Below are 22,747 nucleotides of genomic sequence, written 5' to 3'. Positions count from 1 at the left end.
CTCCCTCTCTCTCTCTCTTTCTTTCTTTCATGTGCATTGGTGTTTTGATTGCATGTATGTCTGTGTGAGGGTATTAGATCCCCTGGAACTGGAGTTACAGTTGTGAGCTGCCATATGTGTGTAGAAATTGAACCTGGGTCCTCGGGAAGAGTAGCCAGTGCTCTTAACCACTGAGCCATCTCTCCAGCCCTGACCGTGAACTTCTGAGCCTCCTGTTATGTCGAGTGTACATAGTTTTATGTTGTTCTTAGGACCAAGCCCCTTCCTTCTACCCTCTCTTTTTGTTTGTTTGTTTGTTTGTTTTCAGACAGGGTCTTGCTGCGTAGCTAGCACTGCTGTGCAGATCAAGTTGCTCTCACACTGGAGCAATCCAGTGTGCCCAGCTTAGAACATCTTTGGGATTCAATTCTGGTAGTTTGTGTGGAGGAATTTATCATTTTCATCAAGGATATCTAATGTGTTATTTTATAATGGTCCAGGGTACTTTCCTATTATCCTTTCAGAAGTATTGTCTTGGTTTTCATTTCTCACTGTGTATGTTTAATCATTCTCTCTCGTTTAAGCATTATTGGGGGTTGTTTGTTTATTTTTGTACTTAGGTCTAGGAGGATTTTTCAGTGTGCTGCCTTGCTTAGACTTCTGGCTTTGCTGGTCTCCTTTTCCGTTCCCTGTTCTCTGCTAATCCCATGGTCCTCATGCCAGCCGACCTAATTTGTCTTCCTTTGGTTTGCTTGAGCTAGCGTCTTACTACATCACTGTGCAGCCCTGAGCGGCCTTGAGTTCTCAGTCCTCCTGCCCACACTGCCACCCTGGCAGTGCTACTTAAGTAACCCTTTTAGTACAATTCCATGCACTTCCAGTAACTGTCCCCTGGCAGTGCTACTTAAGTGACCCTTTTAGTACAGTTCTGTGCACTTCCAGTAACTGTCCCCTGGCAGTGCTACTTAAGTAACCCTTTTAGTACAGTTCCATGCACTTCCAGTAACTGTCCCCTGGCAGTGCTACTTAAGTAACCCTTTTAGTACAGTTCCGTGCACTTTCAGCAACTGTCTGTGCTAATCGAGCAAGAAGCTGACACAGACAGGGAATGGCACTGGCCTCGTGTAGCTTCTCTGCTTGTGGGGAAGAAAGAGAGCGGTTACATAAAGAGCCTGATGCACAGCCAGGCGTGGTGGTGCACGCCTTTAATCCCAGCATTTAGGAGGCAGAGGCAGGCGAATTTCTGAGTTTGAGGCCAGCCTGGTCTACAAAGTGAGTTCCAGGACAGCCAGGGCTATACAGAGAAACCCTGTCTTGGAAAACCAAAAAAAAAAGAATGTGTAGTGTAGCCCAGGCTGACCTCTAACTGACTATGTCCTGAGGATAACCTTGAACTTCTTTTCTGTGTGTGGGCATGCCACTTCGTGTGTTCTGAAAGTTAGAGGACAGCTTTTGATAGTTTATCTGTTCTACTTTGCTGAACAGGGACTCCCTGTTTCTGTTCTGCATACTCTAGGCTAGATGACTGGAGCCATTCTCTTGTCTCTGTCTCTAAGAGATGTATGGCTTTGAACCTGGGTTCAGGTTAAATCAGAGAATCAAACTTGCATGATAAGTGCTTTTGATCCATGAGCCAGCTTCCTGGCTGACCTTGAATCTTTTTTCTTTGCTTTGCTTTGCTTTGCTTTTGCTTTTGCTTTCGCTTTCTCTTTTGCTTTTGCTTTTCTTCCTTCCTCCCTCCCTCCCTTCCTCCCTCCCTCCCTCCCTCCCTCCCTCNGACACAGACAGGGAATGGCACTGGCCTCGTGTAGCTTCTCTGCTTGTGGGGAAGAAAGAGAGCGGTTACATAAAGAGCCTGATGCACAGCCAGGCGTGGTGGTGCACGCCTTTAATCCCAGCATTTAGGAGGCAGAGGCAGGCGAATTTCTGAGTTTGAGGCCAGCCTGGTCTACAGAGTGAGTTCCAGGACAGCCAGGACTACTCTAAAAAAAAAAAAAAAAAAAAGAGCCTGATGTAGTAAGTGCAGTGTGGGCCCTGTGAAGGGGAGGCATGACAGGCCTTGAAGGGGAGCCAGTACAGGGTGACTGGGGAGGACCCAGGAGGCCATGCTAGATCATGATAAGCAGCAAGGCCCGTAGCAGCCAAGGGTGTGATTGTTCTCTGGCATCTAATAGAAGGCTTGCTTGCTCTGTGTTCTTCAGTCCATGTAAGCACTCATAGCGTCAGAATAAGTGGCTGTTTTTGTGGATGAGAACAGTTAGTAGTCAGCACCACATGTAGCTCCCCATGGCTTCCAGCTGCAGAACTGACTGAAGCTGGAGGTGCTGGTTCCTCACCTGTAGGAACTGAACTTGATAGATGAGATGACTTACTTTATATTCCATCAGTGAGAGTTCACGCTTGGGGCAGGGCCAGGACCAGGGAAGGGAAGTAGGACCAGGAGGGCAATAGGAAGTGGAGACTAAGGCCCAGAGCCTCCTGACATGGTTGGTACACTCCAGCTTTGGTCCGCAGCCTGCCCTCATCTGTACTGCCAGCAGCCAGGCGCACAGTGCACAGCATGCTCTTTGGATGCTTTGTGTGTTTGGTTTTAGAGACAGGGTTTCTCTGTGTAGCCCTGGCTGTCCTGGAACTCACTCTGTGGATCAGGCTGGCCTCAGGCTCAGAATCCCACCTGCCTCTGCCTCCCAAGTGCTGGGATTAAAGGTGTGTGCCACCACTGCCCAGACCTCCTTTTGATTTTCAAAAATAAAATAACTTTATGATTTTATGTATATGGTGTTTGCTCGCTCTGGGCACATGTTTGTGCATGGTGCCATAGAGACTAAAAGTGCTAGAGGCTTTGGACCCTCTAGAACTAGATGGTTGCAAGTTACCACGTGGGTGCTAGGAATCCAACTGAGGTCCTCTGGAAGGGCAGCTGGTGCTCTTCCAAACCATCTCTCTAGTCTCTTTATGTATTGCTTTATGTGTTCTGTAGTCCAGACTGTCATCCTCTTGTCTCAGCCTCCTGGGTGTTAGGATTCCAGGCCCGTGCCACCAGGCCCAGCTAACCTTCGTTGTACTAATGGTGTTTGGTATATCACTTTAATAAGCTTAGGCCTGCAGTGTCTGGTAGCTATAGTCTGCCCTTATTTCTTTTGCTTATGATGTTCTTGTTTGAATTAAAGCAGTTATTCCAGTAGAAACTTCCGAATCTAATTGACAGATATCTAAATTTATCAGTGAGTTGCTTGCCTTGGCCGCCTTGGGAAACCTGGTAACAGCATATGCACATTTTGTGTTCTTTAGATCAGTCTAAAGTATTCGTGAAGGTGTTTACTGAAATCGACCGGATGCCCCAGCTCCTTGCATACTACTACAAGTGTCACAAGGTAAGCAGCTGGAGGTAGTTATGATTGTGGAGGGCCACTACCATGGGACCCAAACCTTTCCTAGGCAAAGAAAGGCAAAACTAGAGACTCTGCCCTTTAGTCATTTTTCTTTTACTGAAAACCAGTAGGGGGCGCTCTAGATCCACTCAATAGATGCCTTTAGTTGTCTCTTGGAACAAGTCCCTGGGTTTTCAGCCTGGATTCATTTACAGACTTAAAATGTTGTTTTAATTTGTTTCTATTTTAGATTTTTAGAAGCAAATCGTGTCTTAGGGAAGCTTCATTTTGCTCTCAGCAAGCCATAAGAATTTTATATTTTCAAGGGCTAGACTACCACCTTACAACTTGCAGAGCTAACCTTAATTCCTTTAAGCACAATACTCACGTTTTTTTGTTTGTTTTAGTTGTTGTTGTTGATGATGATGATGAGTGTGTGTGGTGGGTGTGTGCAGGCACAAGCAAGCTATGCTGCATGTGTATGTATGAGGTCAGCGTTATTGAATCTGCTTTCCTTCTACCCTTATGTGGGTTCCAGGCATGCCAGGGCTCCAGGGAGCTCTTTATGCAGTGAGCCATCTTGTTGGCTCTTGCATGTGTTTACGTCATATGGTGCAGGGCATGAAGCGTCAGCACACACTAATGGCCCCTCTGAAAGCTCTCCAGGGGAGTGCAGTGACCCTGGCAGAAGCTCAGTGGCGTGCACTGAGTGGGGGAGCGCAGTGACCCTGGTGGAAGCTCAGTGGCGTGCACTGAGTGGGGGAGTGCAGTGACCCTGGCAGAAGCACTGAGTGGAGTCAGAGGGGACAGCGTTGCTGGGAGGTTGGCAGATTCAGGGTTAGATGATGGCCAGAGCAGGAACCTATGCCCTGCCCGTTTGTTTCTGCTCTTTCTCAAGTGGATGTGTCTCAGCGGGTACTTATGTGCTCAGGACAGTGGGCAGCAATAAGTTCTGTAGTGGCATGGGGCAGTTTCCCGACATGTTTTGGGGTACCTAGTAAGATACCCCCTTTGCTATGCCCCTGCAGGTACAGCTTCTAGCAGCCTGGCAAGAGCTATGTCAGAGTGACCTTCCACTGGACCGGCAGCTCACTGGCCTCTACGATGCCTTGCTTGGTGCGTGGCACACACAAACCCAGTGGGCCACACAGGTAACAGCTCATCATTGGAGAACAAGCCTATATTGGCATGGGAATAGGGGACTGCGCTGGATCAAGCACTGTTGTTACCCAAGGGGTTAACACATAGACTTATAAACCCACGTCAGCGAACCCTTTAGGTCTCCAAGGAAACTCTTCTTATCACTCTCCTCTGTATCTTAAACGGAATCTAATGAGTCGGTGTCCCCAGCATTCGGCTGGGAGCCTCTGGTGTTGTCGAAAGCCAGGGCCCCTAGTCAAGTGGTGGAGGGGTCAGAGTGTTTTCATCTTAAGGTTCAGGTCAAGTTCCCTTGTTCTCACACGGAGCTGGAGGAAAAGTCTCATTTTAGAGGTGACCTCTGAGCCGGGTGGGGTGAGGCCTAGGTTTTGAGAGGGAACCTCCCACCCCTTCCTCTCTCAGTCCACAGGCGATTGTAGCCATAGGGTAGGAGCCACCCTTCCCTGTATGACATCAGAGGCACACAGCTCTTCAGGGAGGGGAAAAGCCCATCTTACTTGGGAGTGCTGGTGGGTCAGGGCTGGTGGCTTATTTTCACAGATAGTCATGACTTAGGTAATCACCTGTCACTGGCTGGAATGAACTTTACTCTAGCTGGGGAGAATCCCTTGTGTGGGGTTATGCCATTCACGATGGCTAAAGCATTTTGTTTTGTTTCTCTTTTCATCCTGTGCACTCCTCAGACAGTTCTTGCCAGGTAGCCAGGCCTGGCCTCAGACTCAAGTGATCCTCCTTCCTCAGCCTCCAGTTCCTCCCAGTTTTAGTTCCCAGTTTCCAGTGTCCCTGTCCATCCACATTCATTCACACATCCTTGCCTCTTGAATGTCTCATATCACAAGGATAAAAGCTACTCACATCTATACATGAACATGTCCTGTGTGTTCTCAGCCTTGATTTTGGAAGGCGTGTTCATTTGTACCTTTGGCTCATGGTCCTTTTTTCTTACTGAAGGTGGGTATGACAGGCAGAAGTCTGCTGAAGCTCGGGCTAGTGCAAAGTAAGGCCAGAGAGACAGAGTAACATGCTGCTGGGACCCCCATTTCCTCCTGTCGTTTCCTTTTATTTTAGTGGGTTTTGGGATCAGATCTGCAGTTTCACATATGTGAGGCCAGAACATTTCCACTGAGCTGTACTCTGGGTCATCTTTCTTATTTTATGTGGAGACACATTTTCTTAAGTTACTCAGGCTGGCCTTGAACTTTTAATCTTCCTGCCTTATTCCTCCTAAGTAGCTGGAATTACGGGCCTGTACTAGATCCAGATTTACCTTTCTTTTCTTTTTAAAAACTGATGATTTTATAATTGATTTTGTTACTGTTTTGAGACAAGGTCTTACTCCATAGTCCAGGCTGGCTTGAAATCTACTGTGTAGACAGGCATGGTAGTAGAGGCAGAGGCAGGTGGAGCTGTGTATGTTTGGAGCCAGCCTGGTCTACATAGCAAGTTTCTGGCCAGCCTGGGCTACATAGTGAGACCTATTGCCAGACTGTCTCTGACCTGCTACCTCCCGAATAGTGATAGAGAGACTTACTATTCATTACAGCTTAGGCTTTAGCTGGCTGCTTCCTAGCTAGCTAGCTTGTCTATCTGAAATTAACCTGACTATTCTATACCACATTTGTCACGTGGCCTGTTACCTCTCACTCAGTCAGCCAGTCCCCACACCTGTTCCACCTCCACGTTGTGCTGGTGAATCTGGTGTCTGTGAACCCTTCCCACAGCTCCTATCTCTGCCTGGCCTTTCCTCACCTATTGGCCATCAGCTTTTTATTAAGCAGTCAAAAGGTGATGGAGGTGCATGTTTACAAAATACTAAGGCTGGTAATGATCAATAAAAATAACAATACCAAAGTCTGGCCACTATTCCACTCTCTGCACGTACAGAAATTAACATTTGACTCATACAAAGTCAGCCTTTACACAGTGCACTACTGATTAACCCAACAGAGACCTTGTGTAAAAAAAATGGAATTCACTTTGGCCTCCAGTTCATAGCCATTTTCCTGCCTCAGCTTCCCCAGTGCTGGGATTATAGTCATGCATCAGCAGACCTGTTTTTGTTGTTGCTCTTGTTTTTATTGTTTTTTAGGCGTAGCGGGTAGAGTCCTCCTGGGTGCATGTCCTGTCAAGCCTGTTTAGAGTAGAAGCACTCTATTAACTGAGCTATGTCCTCATTCCTCCCCAGTATACTAAGTGAAACTTTTAATCTTGTTCCTGTCCTGGGCCCTGGGCACACTAAACACATGATGCTTTGCCACTGAGTGTGTCCTAGTCCTGTGTCATCACTCACTATGAAAGAAACCTCCAGTTATAAAAAGCTGAAAGATTTGTGCAGCGAACACCTCGAGGCTTTGCAATGGACACTTTACCGTGTATGCTTTATCGCAAATTTCTCCCTCTTTCCGTGACACCTATCTGCTCATTGAGACTACTTATTTTTTGGTTTATTTAAAGGTAATTTGCAAACATCCTTCACTTTAAAATACATATATATTACCTGTTGCTGTTGATGATGATTTTGATTACATAATTTAACTAGTCTATCTAGTGTTCTGTACAGTGGAGTAGTTTGTGAACTGGTATTTTGATGAGACTTTTGATTTGTGCATCGTTGTATGATGGTTTGTTCTTTATTGCTGAATCTGTGACATGTGGATGCATATATATGTGCATGCTTACAAGCTTTCTCTCCCTCTCTATTCCCCTGCCTCCTTTTTTTTTTTTTTTTGAGACCAGGCTGGCCTCAAATTCACAGAGATTCTCCTGCTTCTGCTTCTCAAGTGCTGAGATTAAATGTGGCCCACTCCCTTTTTTGGATAGACACTTGGTCTGATCCTGTGTGAGGCTGGTAAACCCCTCTGAACAGTGCTTCACAAGGGATCTTTGTTCTTACATGTAAATACCCAAGAGTGGATTTGTGGGTAGAGAGGGCAGATATGTTTTGGTGTAGAAGAAATTGCCAGGCCTTTTCCAGAGTGCTCATCCCTTCTGCATTCTCACCAAGTGTTCGAGGACCCTGTGTGCTGGACATCCCTGCTGATGTTAGATACTGTCATTCTGTTTGGTTTTAGCTTTTCTGGTGGGTGTGTAGTAGCATCTCATTGTGATTTTAATTTGCATTTCCTTGATGACTAAAGATATTGAACACCCACTCGTGTGCTTATTGGCTGTTTGCATGCATTCCTTTGTGACATGTATACTCAAGGAGTCTCTTGCTTGCTTTAAAAAAATTGGGTGGGCTGGTGAGATGGCTCAGTGGGTAAGAGCACCCGACTGCTCTTCTGAAGGTCCTGAGTTCAAATCCCAGAAACCACATGGTGGCTCACAACCATCCGTAACAAGATCTGACGCCCTCTTCTGGTGTGTCTGAAGACAGACAGCTACAGTGTACTTACATATAATAAATAAATAAATCTTAAAAAAAAAATTGGGTTATTTGCTTTGCACTATTTAGTTTAGGAAGTTTATTATTCTGGATAAAAGTTCTTTATCAAATATGTTTTGTAGACACTTTATTCCAGTGTATAGTTTGAATGAAGGGTTTTTGTGTATCTGCTTGTGGGAGCTAGAAAACAAACCCAGAGATTGCATATGCCAGCCAAGAGTGATAGCGCTGGTCTCTATCCCCAGCTCTGAGCAGATGCTTGCCTATCTATCTATCTATCTATCTATCTATCTATCTATCTATCTATCTATCAATCAATGTATTTATGGGGGGTGTTGCACATGTCATTGTGTACCTTGTGGAGGTCACTTCTCTCTTCGACCCATGGGTCTCAGGTACTAAACTCAGGTTGTCAGGCTTTGCGGCCATTCCCCATAAATAATGAAAGTGCAAACAGGGCGGGTGAGGGCCATGGGTGAGAGGTCACTTGGAAACAATGAATTTCAGTTTGTAGTGCTTTGAATTGTTTGTTTATGTGTGTGTAGAGGTCAGAAGACGGCTTCGTGGAGTCCACTCTCTTCTTCCACCTTTATGCGGGTTTTGGAGATTAAAATCGGGTGTCAGGCTTTCAAGATGAGTACCTTCACCCTCCGAGCCCTGGGATGCTTTTAAGTTCCAAGTGAGAGTGGTCAACAAATGCGGCACTCAGCACACGAAGAGTGGAGTGGGGTGGCCATGTGGCCATGAAGTTATTTGTTGTATTTTTATGGTTCTTTTTCCATCTTTCTCTGACTCCAGCAGGGTGACTCTAAGCAGAGTACAGAGTAGGAGCCATGAAGTTAAAAAAAAAAAAAAAAAAAGCCCATTGAAGTGTTGTAAATTCTTGGAGAGTTTAGGAAAAAGTGTGAGCATATCTTGGACCATTTGCTAGCGGTCTTTGACTCATTCTGAGTTGACCTGTATGTTTTTTCTTTTCTCTCCTTCTCTCCCTCCCACCTTTCTTCTCATGAGATGATACCCAGTTTCTGAGCACCATTCATTGTCAGGATGACACTTTCCCTGTTAAATGTCTTAGCATTCTTCTCTTGCCTCCTGCCAGTGCTCTTGAAATGCTGGCTGCACAGAATGAGCAAGGAAGTGGTCTGTTAGTCTGCTGGTTGATGCCATAGTAAAATTCCTTAGACTGGATCGTTAATTTTTTTTTTAGATTTTATTCTTATTTTCTTTGTTTGAGCGTTTTGTCTGTATATGTGTATGTATGTGCCCCATGTGCATGCAGTGCCTGCAGAGGCCAGAAGAGGGTGTCAGATCTTCTGGGACTGGAGTTACAGAGGGTTGTGAGCTTCCATGTGAGTACTGGGAATTGAACCTGGGTCCTCTGGAAGAATAACCAATGCCTTAACTGCTAAGCCATTTCTCTACCAGACTGGATAGTCTAAACAACAGTAGTAGTATCAAAATTTAGTATGTTAGAAGTTCAGGATCAAGCTGTGCTCAGGGCTGGAGTGTTCTCTTCTGACCTGTAGATGTTCCTCTTCCCTCCAAGTCTCCCTCCCAAGTGTGTTCCTTGTGCCGATGTCTTCTAATGAGGACTCAGCCAGATAGACTCAGAGCCTCCCGTGTGCGTCCATGGTACCTTCATTATCTCTACAAGGTGCTGTCTCCAAATAGAGTCATATTTAAGGCATTTGGAGGGTCAGAGTTTAGTATGAGATTTGAGGGAGACACAGTTCATATTGTGAGATGCTCCTCCAATGTCTTGGGAGGTTGGTCTAAATTCTTTGTATATTTTGTAGAGCTCACCAGTTCTGATCTTTATTGGATGTTTTTTGAGATGGGGTCTTGTGTATTCTAGGCTATCCCTGAACTCCTGGTCTTCCTGCCTCTACTCCTGAACTGGGATTGCAAGCCTGGGACACCACTCCAGCTGTCTGGGCACTTTTGGCTACCAGTTCAATTTTGGGCCTTCATTCTCCTTTGGAGTGGGTTTTGGTGGCTTGTGGCTCTAGCACTGTGTCCATGTGTTCAGGCTGCTGGTGTGTAGTTGCTCATGGTTTTCTCTTAGAGACTTAGCTTGCTTTCTATATTTATAGACTCAGTGCTAGTGTTCCTGCTTGCATGTCTGATTCTAGTAACTCGAATACTTTGTCCTGTTTCCTTAGTTTAGGTACAGGACATCAATTTTAGAACATTTTACAAAAACCCAGCTTCAGGTGCTGAATCTTTGTTTTCTGTTTGTCTCTGCTTTCAACACTCCGTAATTTCTTTCTTAGTTCAGTCTCCTTTTTTTCTAGTTCTGGTTCTTACAGGCAGAGTTCAGATAGCACAGACTGGCCTTGTTTCTGTATAGCTAAGGATGGCGCTGAACTTCCCCTCTGCGTGCCTCTGTTTCTTGAGTGCTGGGCATCCGGGCATGTGTCCCCACACCTAATTTTGTTCGGTGCTGGGAATTGGAGCCGTGCATGATTGATGGCCAAGAACTGTCCACTGAGCTGCAGACCTATCCTGTTAAAGAATTGTTGATTTAATAATTTATTTCTATGAGTACACTGTAGCTGCCTTCAGACACAACAGAAGAGGGCATCAGATCCCATTACAGATGGTTGTGAACCACCATGTGGTTGTTGGGAACTGAACTCAGGACCTCTGGAAGAGCAGTCGGTGCTCTTAATCACTGAGCCATCTCTCCAGCCCCTGTAGTTCTTTGACACATGAGGTTAGGTCCCTGATGGGAGAGCTTTACTGTGTGTATTTATAGCTGTGGGCTCTCCTCCTTGATCTGTTTTGCTCTGTCCTGTAAGTTTTGTTATGCTCTGCTCTAGTTTCATTTCTAATAAGGAAACTTTAAGTAAAGTTTGAATTTTATTAGATATATAGTTTTCCATTTGTATCCTTTTTGGCCTTCAGCTTTTCTAAGACCAGTTCTTTGATCTCATCTCATGTTTGCACCTATTTGGGTTATAGCAGCATCAGCACAGGAGGGTGAGAGTATTTCCTAAGTGGACTTAGTCCATTATTCAAATTTTCTCAAGAGACCCAAGGACCAGAGAGTGGGAAAAGACGACCAGAGAACTGAGCCAGCTAAGCTGCCCAGGTCCATGGTCTCTGTTGGGCCCCAGATCTGTGCAGAGAAGAAAATCGAGTTGAGGCCAGGCTCTAGGCTGTGGGTGGCCCTCCAGCTGTAGTTGTGCTGTTCTCTCGTTGCATTTTGCTCCAGTGTCACCTGACTCTTCACTGATGACCAACTCTGTACTGTGCCAGGTACCGAGTAAGCTTGAGTAAGTAGACCCATGGGCTAGTGATGGAAGTGCCTTTCCTTCTGAAGTGAGCTTCTGCCACTTTCCATTCTGTCCCTGTCCAGTTTGCCCAGTGAGGGGAGCTTGGGGCTCCTGACTGGCCCGTTTCCAGCGGTCCTACGGTCCGCCTTGGAACATCAGGAGACAGCTGTTGGAAAGGCTCCTTCCTGTGTGCTTCCGTGCGCTATTGCTCATCCCTCTCCCCCACTGCAGGTTTTCAAGAACCCCCATGAGGTGGTGACGGTGCTGCTGATTCAGACCCTGGGGGCCTTGGTGCCCTCCCTGCCCATGTGCCTCAGTGCGGGTGTGGAGAGAGCCGGACCAGAGCTGGAGCTCACCAGACTGCTGGAGTTTTATGACACCACCGCCCACTTCGCCAAGGGACTGGAAATGGCGCTGCTCCCCCATCTCCGTAAGCATTCCTACTTCCTGCCTCTGGCCGGTCTTGCCTTGCTGTTGAGGCCTGGATTTGTTTACTGTTTTTAATAACTGTGGAAGGGAAAGAGTCAGTGTTTCTCTGCTCACGGGAAAGCTTTCCCATGAGAACATTGTCAGCATGGGAGCAGGCTTCAGTCAGTGCTGACCAAGAGAAGCTTCCCATACTCCAAGGCAGTGACAGAGAGAGACTTCTACTGTACCTGAGGGTGTAAGAGGCCTACTGTGGAGCTGGGAGGCATGAGTGCCAGTGAGCTGGCAACTGGTTTCAGTGGGAGGATCCTCTTCCTTTTAAGTCAGAACCTCAGACAGTTCAACCTAAGCAATAAGTTTAAGAGAACACACAGGCTGGGGGGTGGGGGCTTGAAGGGCAGCAGGAGCTGCAGTGGAGCCAGAGCAGGCCTGAAGTGACTGTGGGGAAGGTAGGCAGTCCTGGCAGCCCCAGGCAGAGCCCAGTGTATCCCGCTCGGGTACTGTGTGGGATGCTGAGCTTCCCAGCTGTTTTCCAGCTGTGTAAAAAGCATCATAAACTTTGAAGCAACCTAGACCTCATGTCACATGCTGCTGTCAAATCAGGAAACTGCTTCAAGAAGGCCTCATTCTGCCATGTGACTGCTGTGTGTCACAGACTTCGTTTATTTAATAGTTATTCTCTTTAATTACATTGTGTTTAATTGCCTGTACATTCCAGGGAGTGTGTTTATTGTTCGGGTTCCTGATGATTCATGGGTGTTGTGGCACACTCACTGGTCAGACCTCACTTGTAGGAGATGCACAGTCATGTGGGTGGTTTCCTGAGGACTGTGATGCCCTGGCCCAAGTGCCTCCGGAGTGCTTAGACCGGGCACCATGCTGGAGCAGGCTGGTCAAGGTAGGCAGGGAGCAGGCTGCACCCCTCCCAGGGATGAACTTTCTTAGCGATGTGAGAACCACCCTCTGATGTCAGCGAGAAAGCTCAGATTTCTAGCAGTTCCAGCTGAGGGCGTCAAACCATTCTTTGTTTTAAGTCAAAAATGATTTTGGAAGGATGGATGTGGTGGTTGTGCATATCAGCACTCAGGAGCATGTTATATTCAAATCCAGTTTGGGCTACATCTCAAAACAATAACTGAGCCAGGTATGGTGATGCACACCTTTAATCTCAGCACTCAGGCAGAGGCAGAGAGGCAGAGAGGCAGAGAGGCAGAGGCAGAGAGGCAGAGAGAGGCAGAGGCAGAGACAGAGGCAGAGAGGCAGAGGCAGAGGCACAGAGGCACAGAGGCAGAGGCAGGCGGATCTCTGTGTCTGAGGTTAGCCTGGTCTACAGAGTGAGTTCTGGGACAGTGAGGGATACAGAGAGAAACCTTGTCTTGAAAAACAATACAAAACAAAACAGTCCTGATAACAAAAAAAGAGCATGAACGGGATCTGTAGCTTTATCATAGAGAGCTAGAGTGTGGCATGCTCTGTCCTATCCCTTCCAGCAGCTCTTATGTAAATGCACGCCTGAATTCCTGGTCCTTGGAAGGCTGAGGCAGGGGCACTGTGAGTTTGAGGCCACTGAGCTGCATAGTAAATTTAAAACCAGCCTGCACTATGAAACCTATCTTAAAAAACTCTGACATGCCTCATCAAATAAATAAATACACAGTGTTTGCAAGCATTAATGTAAATATTAATATATACTATAGATAAAATATATTTAACATTCTTTATAAATATTTAACCTATACTATATAATATATAACTACTCCATTATTGCATGAAGTATATTTTATGTACTATATGCCTATATTATATGCATATATGCTATACTATAATGCACATAATATATAAATATTTTATTTACTTATTGAGGCAGGGTTTCAATGTATAGCTCTGACTGGCCTGTTTAGAACTCACTATGTAGACCAGTCTGGCCTTAAACTCACAAAGATGCATTGACTCTGTTTTATATGTGTTAAGATTAAAGGCATGAGCCGCCATACCTGTCAAAATATTTGGAAATATTAGTTGTATATAATTTTACATTCTTTTTTATTTCAAAATAATATAGTATAGGGGGTGTTCAGTTGGCAAGCCTCTGCCTCTGAGCGTGAGGACCTGCGTTTGGCCCCAGCACCCATGTGAAAAGCAAGCCATGCCATCCCATGCTTGTAACTGGGAAGACAGGTGGGAGGCTCCCTGGGCTCCCCAGACAGCTTGTTCAGCCTAATTGGTGAGCTCCAGGTCAGTGAGAGACCTGCCTCAAAGGAGGTGGGTGACATTCCTGAGGATGACACCCACCATTGTCCTCTGGCTTCCACATGTGTGCATAAGTACGCACACATTTAAAGGATAATAGAATGAATATTTTCTTAGATTATTGTTATCCTAAAACATGGTTTCTAATGCTGCTTCATGACTATGACATACTTTTTATGTATTTGTTTGCTTGCTTGTTTGTTTTGAGACAGGGTCTCTACATAGCTCTGGCTGTCCTGGAACTCACTGTGTAGACCAGGCTGGTCTTGAACTCACAGAGATTCTCCTGCATTTGCCTCCCGAGTGCTAGGATTAAAGGCACACACCAGCATGCTCAACCCTGTGGCTAACTTTTTATAGCTACTATTGAGTAAAATCCTTACAAACTGTCTTGAGAGAGTTTCTGACCCAGTCCTGAGGTTCTAGGAGAAGTTTAGGGTTGCAATTACTAATCTGGGAACAATTTAAAGGTTCTTGTTACACATGTGTCTTCTGCTGTCCATCAGGGTGAGTGGTACATCCCCCCATCTCCACCTCACCCCCATTCCTGTCCTCCCCAGCACTGTGTTCTTTCTTCCTTCCATCATTTCCTGGTTCTTAGATAATTAAAGATGTATCACCTTAAATATTTTACTTTGGTTGTTAATGTTTGAAAATTATATTATAAAAGTTACATTTTTTTCCTCTTGATTACTTATTCTTTATATATTCATGTGTTTGGAGACTTAATCTATTTCTCATTAATTTTTTAGAGCAATTCATTTAAAGCAATATATTATTGAGTACACTTATAAAAAGCAATAAAATATGTGAAAAATTCCTGGCAAGGAATTTATAATACAAATGAAAGTTTCCTCTAATGCCACTGTTGAAAAAATTTAGTATATGTTCCTGAAAGATTCTTATATAGTGGACTTTCCCCAGTTATTTATCAGATATATTACAGATACATTTTTAGCTTTTATCTTTAACATTTTTATTATTTAATAGTTAATATATATACAAGATACAATTTAAAATAAACGAATGACTATACAATAGAAAGCAAGTTTAAAAAAATAATTTAGACTGGGCGTGGTGACACACACCTTTAATCCCAGCACTCGGGAGGCAGAGGCAGGTGGATTTCTGAGTTCGAGGCCAGCCTGGTCTACAAAGTGAGTTCCAGGACAGCCAGAGCTACACAGAGAAACCCTGTCTTGGGAAAAAAAAAAAAATTAGGTTCATCCATTTTTTTCTTGCTTTTATTTTTTGATGTATGTGAGTGTTTTGCCTGAATGTTATATGCATCATGATGTGCCTGGTGCTTATAGTGAACAGAAGAGGGTGTTGGGTCCCTTTGAACTCGATTTACAGATGGTTGTGAGCCACTATGTGGGTATTGGGAACTGAACCTAGGTCTTCTGAAAGAGCAGTGATAATCACCACTGAGCCACCTCTGGCCTTAGGCTGATTTCATGATCATTATGCCATATATATTTTTTACAGAAAATCTTGACAATACAAGATAATGCTCATCTTCCTTTCCATTGAGGAGTAGCATTTTGTGTTAAACTGTGCGTTTGTATACATACTAAAGTTGTATTGTTTTTGACTTTTTGAGACAAGGTCTTATATAGTTCAGGTTGTCCTTTAACTCACTGTGTAGCAGAGGGTGACCATCAACTGCTGATCCTTCTCGGGTACTGCAAATACAGATATGCACCAATGTGCCCAGCTTCTAGATATGTTTATAGTAGAATGTTTGCCACCATTATCCTACCCAAGTGTTTAATATCTAGTATACAGTTTGTCTTCAGATGTGCCAGTTCTGTAGAGGTCTTTCTAGTTACTTCCTCCACTACCTCCCTCTGAGAGCTAGTTTAGTGTACATTGCACTTGGACCACTCTGCGTTCCTAATCTAACAATCAGTTCATCTTTGTTTTTTCGTGACATTGATATCTTTGAAAAAGATGGTTTTCTTGTACAATTCCCCACACCCTACAATGCAGCCTTTCTCTTACTGTTAGCTTTATATCAAACATGTTGACATCATACACTGCATGGATACTAACGTGAGAATCCTGCTGCATCATAGCAGTCGCCCTAGTGGTTATGTGTGTGGTTATGTGCACACGAGTCCAGGTGCCCATGGAGATCAGAGGTACCAGATCTGTTTGAACCTGGAGTTAAAGGTGACTGAAACACTTCATTTGGTTGGTGCTAGGGTTCTATGGACCAAAATCAGGTCCTTTGAAAGAACAGAATATGTTCTCAGCTGCCAAACCATCCCTAGATTTGTTTTTTTGAGACAGTCTTGTGTAGCCTAGACTGGCCTCAAACTCACTGTATAGCAGAAGATGACCTGGAATGCCTCTGTGACAGGCCCTGACATGGGCATGTGTCACACCATGTCCAGACCCAGGAGTTTTCACCTGAATCTGAGATCTTACCACGATGGGTACGGGCTCTGGGGCATGGTATCTGTAACACTAGTTGTAACAACACACAAAGCCCAGAACTCTGCTTCCATGACAGAGGCTTCCATGACCGAGAAAAGCAGATTAATGAGGGAATGTTCCAGCAGAATACCTTTCCCTATTGTTTCCAGCATCCAGTCTAGATTATTTGCCTACTGGTACTTTTATTTCTTGTTCCTTACAGAGGACCACAACCTGGTGAAAGTTGTGGAGCTGGTGGATGCTGTATATGGTCCATATAAACCCTACCAGCTGAAGTATGGTGACATGGAGGAGAACAACCTTCTCATACAGATCAGCGCTGTGCCTCTGGTAATGTCTGATAGCACTGCAATACAGCTATTAGCCATGCATCAAGTGTTCTTTGTGCTAGGCTCTTGGCTGTGCATAGTGAAGGGTTGGGGTATCTATGAAAGGGAAGAAGGAAGAAGGCAGGCGGGTTTGTAATGTCTCAGGTACCCACACAGTCCAAAGATAAAGTGAAGCTACCCGTGTGCTTCCATTCTTGTTTCAAATCAACAATCAAAAGATAAAGCAAAGCAAAACAAACCAGAATGAGGCGAGCCACCATGGACAGCATTTGAAGTCTGCCATCTCCCCGTGACCTACCTAGGAAGTCTGCTCTGCTTCAGTTCTGTGTCTGTTCTGCAGGAGGCAGCCCCCTCTGTTAACACTCCTCTGGAGTGTCTAATCCAGGGAAATTTATCCCAGATGTAGGCCTATCAGAAGTACCAATTTATTACCGTAGAAAAAGAGAAGAGAAATGAAGAATATGAGAATGTGTGTCTTAATTAGGGTTTTATTGCTGTGAAGAGACACCATGACCAAGGCAGCTCTTATAAAGGAAAACATTTAATTGAGGCTGGCTTATAGTTTCAGAGGCTTAATTTATTGTTGTCCTGGCAGGAAACGTGGCAGTATGCAGGCAGGCATGGTCATGGAGAAGGAGCTAAGAGTTCTACATCTTGATCCACAGGCAACAGAAGCAACTGTCTGCCACACTGGCTATCATTTGAGCATATGAAACCCCAACGCTCACTCCCACAGTGACACACTTCCTCCAACAAGGCCACACCCACTGTAATAAGGCCACACTCACTAATGGTGTCACTCCCTATGGGCTAAGCATTCACATACATGAGTCTAGGTGGGGGGACCTATTCAAACCTCCACAACAAGCTAAACTTTGGTTGTATTTTTATGCTAGAAGTTAATTTCTGTGCCATGTTGTCTGTGTGTTTGTGTGTGCGTGTATGCATGTGTGCATCTGTCTGTCTTTGTCTGGCTCTTGAAGAGCCATCACAGTTGGAGTCTATTTGATTTCTTAGGTGGTTTAGCCATAGATGAGTGACCTTGCCACTCTTCCCATGTTAATGCCGGTAGGTCCCCTGTGTTAGTGCCACCTATGCCAGCATTTGAGTGTGATGAAACTTCTGCTTATCTGTATCTACTGCTCAGGAACACGGGGAAGTGATTGACTGCGTTCAGGAGCTGAGCCACTCTGTGCACAAGCTCTTTGGCTTGGCATCTGCAGCTGTTGACAGATGTGCCAAATTCACCAATGGCCTGGGGACCTGTGGACTGCTGACAGCCCTGAAATCCCTCTTTGCCAAGTAAGACTGAGGAAGCTGGGGAGCAGAGGGAGGCAGGTGGGAGGTGGGCCAGGCACATTGGAGGGGCCTGTCTGTTCAATTAAGAGTGTGTGTTCTGGAGTCGGGCGTGGTGGTGCACGCCTTTAATCCCAGCACTTGGGAGGCAGAGCCCCACGGATTTCTGAGTTCGAGGCCAGCCTGGTCTACAAAATGAGTCTAGGACAGCCAGGGTTATACAGAGAAACCCTGTCTCAAAAAAACAAAACAAAAATAAAAGAGTATATTCTGTGTTCCCCCTGTGAACCCCTGGGAAACATCTGTACCTGAGCTCAAGAGGATGTCTTCTTAAGGATGCACAGTGGAGCATCACTTGCATAGGTGGGGCGCTGGAAGCTATCAGCAAGTCCATCCATTGGACTGTGACTAAATATATAAGTTAAAATGGCAGCTGAGCCAGGTGTGGTGTCACATGCCTTTAGTCCTAGCACAGAGGCAGAGGCAGGCAGATATCAGTGAGTTTGAGGCCAATCAGCTCTTCATAGTTCAAGGTCAGTCAGGGCTATGTGGAGAGACCCTGTCTTAAAAAACAAAAACATAAACACACACACACATACACACACATACACACACACAAATTAATTAATTAAAATTGTAAAGTAAAATTAAAAAGTGATTATAAATAGCATCTAGGTGAAAGAAGCTACTTATAAGAACCATCATCCATCTGTTTGAAATGCCCCAACAGTCAGGTTTATAGAGAAAACCAGAACAAGTTTTGGTTGCCTGGGAGAACCTAGGAGAGTGGAGGTGGCTGTTACTGAGGAGGTTGGGGTGCCATCTGAGGCAGAGTGATTTTTATACATGAGGACTTTGGTTAAATACCCAGTGCCCAAGAAGTAAAACCAAAAACTTTTTTCTGAAAGAAAGAAAAGAAAAAAGGGAAAGTTTAGTCACACTTTTGTCAGAAGAATAAGGAAGAAGTGTGGGGCTGGATCCTCTGACCAAGGCACCTGAGGCGCGAGAGTCCTGGGGGCAACACGTTCCAGTGTTTATGTAATGTTTTTGGACCAGACTTGCCCCCCCCCCCCGGCCCCTGTTTCTGTCCCCACAATTATTTCCGTCTCTACCCCATCACTTTCCCATCTATCATGTGAGTGCTTTTGTTTTTATACCCAATGTCTACTTAGTACTGCCAGTATATGCATGCGTGTTGGGCCATTTACTGGTGCATGGGTAGCCTCTTTGGGGTTGCATCCCTGAAGAAACCTCTCCCAGCAGCCCTCAGTTGCCAACAGCTCCTCAGCTAGGGGTAGAGCTTCATCCCAACCCGCTCCTGCCTGTGCTTGGATTTTGGCAGCCTTGATCTTGTGCAGGTGTGAGCAGTGGTGCAGTCACAGTGAGCTTACGTGTGCAGTGGCTCTATTGTGTCCAGCACACACTGTTTCTCTGCAGGCGTCTGCTACCTCTGACTCTTGCAGCCTTTCCATGTCCTCTCCCCCGATGGCCCTGGGTCTTGGGTGGAGTGTGATATAGTTGTTTCATTCAGAGCTGAGTACTTCACAGTCTCTTACGCTTTACACATTGACTGTGAGTCTCTGTGTTAATCTCCATCTACAGCAAAAACACCTTCTGCGGTGAGGACTGAGAGGTGCACTAACCCATGTGTTTAAAGATGATAGTTTAGAGGACAGTTTATTACTCTGTCCATTTAGTCGAGTGACAATATTAGGTTTATCCTAGAACCTGTGCCCTAGCCAACCACAGGTTTTTGCCTTTGCTAACAGTTCAAGGCAGTACATGAGTTCCATATTATGAATCAGGTTTTAAACCCACTTAGAAAGTGCTTGATTGTCCCCATAATACTCATGTAGCTGTAACGCTAGTGGGCTATCTTGCTCAAGACACCATACGCTATCAAATAAAAACCAACCAACCAACCAACCAAACCCAGCAGTGTTTGGTATGGGCTGTGTCTTTTTGAGTTGTTGGTCAGTGGAGTACCATAGACGCCTCCAAACAATACAAATTATTACTGTTGCTCCTGGTTGCCCTTTAAAACAGTGAGACTCCACTGCTGAGAGCACCATATATTTGAGTCAGTGCATGGAGAAACCAACGTGGTTCCAGCTGGGAAGCTTCGGCTAACCTGGAGACTTCACAGTTCTGGAAGGTGCTGTGCACACTACCTGGGGGTGTGGGAAGGAAGACAGTCAACAGTCTTACCCAGCTGTGAACTCGATGAGCTGCAAATAAATTGTGGTGTTCTTCAGGGACCTCCCCATGGTAATTTGATTCTTCATGAAGTTGCCCTGCATTTCCAGACTCCTTTACTGAACTGAATGCTGTTTTGCTTAGGATATTAGGGAACTCTTGTCATTCCAGAAATACCAGGCTCGCCCTTGTGAGCCCAGTGTTCTTGGCTGTGGCCATCAGCCCCACCCTGGGCAACCCTTTTGAGGTCATAAGGGTAGAGGTTTGTCCACATAAACCCAGGTGTGTTTCTGGAAAGAGAAGCATTAATAGTGAGTGTAGTATTTTCTTCCTTAGTTTTATTTTCTAGGTTTATTTATTTTGTGTGTATGAATGTTTTTTGCCTGTATGTATGTATGTATGTATGTATTTTGGTGTTTTTTTTTTTTTTAAAGATTTATTTATTTATTATATCTAAGTACACTGTAGCTGTCTTCAGACACTCCAGAAGAGGGAGTCAGATCTTGTTACGGATGGTTATGAGCCACCATGTGGTTGCTGGGATTTGAACTCCGGACCTTTGGAAGAGCAGTCGGGTGCTCTTACCCACTGAGCCATCTCACCAGCCTGTATTTTGGTGTTTTAAGACAGGATTTTCCTGTGTAGCCTTGGCTGTCCTGGAACTCACTGTGTAGACCAGGCTGGCCTTGATTGCATGCCTGCTTCTCCATGGAGGTCAGGAAGCTGCACTGGCTTCTCGGGAACTGGAGCTACAGATGGTTGTGAGCTGCCTACCATGGCGGTACTGTGCTTTTGATCACTGAGCAGCCAAGTTTCCAGGTCTCCCCCCCCCACACACACAACCCCAGCCCCCTCTCCTTTTTTTTTTTTTTTTTTTTTTTTTTTAAATCTCTTTTTTGTCCTGCTGCCACCAGGATTTTGTGGGCAGAAAGCTTTTTTTATTTTATTTTTTAGATCTAAACTCAAGTATGCTTTTAGACATAGTTCTCCCCAATATAAAATGTAAAAGTACACCTCCCTTCTATCTGCTTTTAGTCCTTTCTACAAAAGTAGCATGCTGGAACCCTTTGATTTAGAGTTTCTGATTCTTGGCAAATAAGTAAGAGTTCATCAACGTCTAAAACATTATCTGTCACCTCTCCGCAGAGGAGGCCTGGTGCTGACAGGATGCGCTCTCTTTAGCTCCTACCCCTCTGAGCACTGACCAGATTTACTTTTCTTCTGTTGTTTTTATGATTGCAAAATAATTCACATTTATATTAAAAATTACTGTATACAAAAGAATATGGGGCAGTGAGGTCATTGTCACTAGAATTTGGATATTACCGATATTACTGAGTTTATAATGGAGTTGAAGCTAATTTTGTCAGGGTTCAAGTGGGTGAGCTCTTCCCACTGTCAGGGGAGAGCCGGGCTTGGAGCAGGGTAGGGAGGGTGAGGCAACAGGAATGGCCTGACTTGAGCTCTGCTCCTGCACGCTAAGCTGCCTGACAAATGGCTGTAGGAAAGTGGCTTCACAGCTGTGGCATGCATGCTGTGCTGGAGTTGGATCATCCTGGGCCCAGCCTGCTTCTGGCACCGAGGAGGCAGGATTGTGTGCTGGCCACTGCTCCCCTGAGTTTCAGTGTCTTTGCTTTGAGTAAACTGATGGCTGTGCCTATGGAGGAAAAGATCATAGCTGACATCCTCAACATTGAGTAACTCTCTGGTGATAGACACCTGAAGCTGTGTATTGTGAAAGTGAAATGAAGGGTATAGTATTATATATGTATATAGTGATAAAACTTACACTTGTGTTTGGAATTCTGGACTGAAGGGCAATGAGGTTTCCTGCCTGTTCAGCATCCCGGGGGCTCTGTCATGGAAGCTTCCTATCAGTAGCCTGTCCTTGGCACACTTGTCATAGTAGCTGGTTGCTGATAGTTGTTTAATTTCTCACAACTGAATCAGTTATGTCTCCTAACTTTTACTGACAGTTTGCTCTTGAGACCTCTGCTCCCTGTGGAATTGTAGTTTCTCAGCTTTCTCAGCTAATGCCTGGGAGGTCTTTGTGTCTGCAGCTGTGGGGTGTCTGTGGCTATGGGGTGTCTGCAACTGTAGGGTGTCTACAGCTGTGGGGTGTCTGCAGCTGTGGGGTGTCTGCAGCTGTGGGGTGTCTGCGGCTGTGGGGTGTCTGCGGCTGTGGGGTGTCTGCAGGCTGTGGGGTGTCTGCAAGCTGTGGGGTACCTGCAGCTGTGGGGTGCCTGCGGCTGTGGGATATCTGCGGCTGTGGGGTGTCTGTGTCGGTTCTTCCTCTTCACAGTGAGTGTGTGGGTGGCCTTTCTCTTTGCTGCACAGTTTTCTTCCCAGGCCCCAGGCATCACAGTCTGCTCTGTTCTCTTAGAGCTGTTGGTTTAGGGAGGGAGGGAGGTGAGACTTCTTGTGATTCACAGCTGTTATAAGCATTCTTGACTTCCAGAGGACACAGCCCCTATCTGGCCTCTTCCTACTTCTCCTGAGGACTTAAGGAGGGAATTTACTCCCTTAAAACCATGCCTCAAAGACACTGTCAACAAGACAAAAAGGCCACCAACAGATTGGGAAAGGATTTTTACCAATCCTAAATCTGATAGAGGACTAATATCCAATATATACAAA

At 45.4% G+C, this 22,747-nt stretch overlaps 1 protein-coding gene across 1 annotated transcript in view; it reads left to right on the top strand.

The window, feature by feature from the left end:
• The window catches only part of Cog7 (component of oligomeric golgi complex 7), a 73,774-nt gene that overhangs the window by 11,454 nt on the left and 39,573 nt on the right, over window positions 1-22,747 (top strand). Inside the window, exons 5-9 of the mRNA XM_021199366.2 lie at window positions 3,271-3,353; window positions 4,379-4,501; window positions 11,403-11,601; window positions 16,492-16,619; window positions 17,766-17,920. Of these exons, the coding sequence (XP_021055025.1) occupies window positions 3,271-3,353; window positions 4,379-4,501; window positions 11,403-11,601; window positions 16,492-16,619; window positions 17,766-17,920 (688 nt within the window). The remainder of the gene's footprint in view (window positions 1-3,270; window positions 3,354-4,378; window positions 4,502-11,402; window positions 11,602-16,491; window positions 16,620-17,765; window positions 17,921-22,747) is intronic.

The sequence above is a fragment of the Mus pahari genome, chromosome 1 (assembly GCF_900095145.1).
Source record: "Mus pahari chromosome 1, PAHARI_EIJ_v1.1, whole genome shotgun sequence".
In the NCBI taxonomy this organism is placed as follows: Eukaryota; Metazoa; Chordata; class Mammalia; order Rodentia; family Muridae; genus Mus; species Mus pahari.
This window is presented reverse-complemented; position numbering and strand designations above follow the sequence as displayed.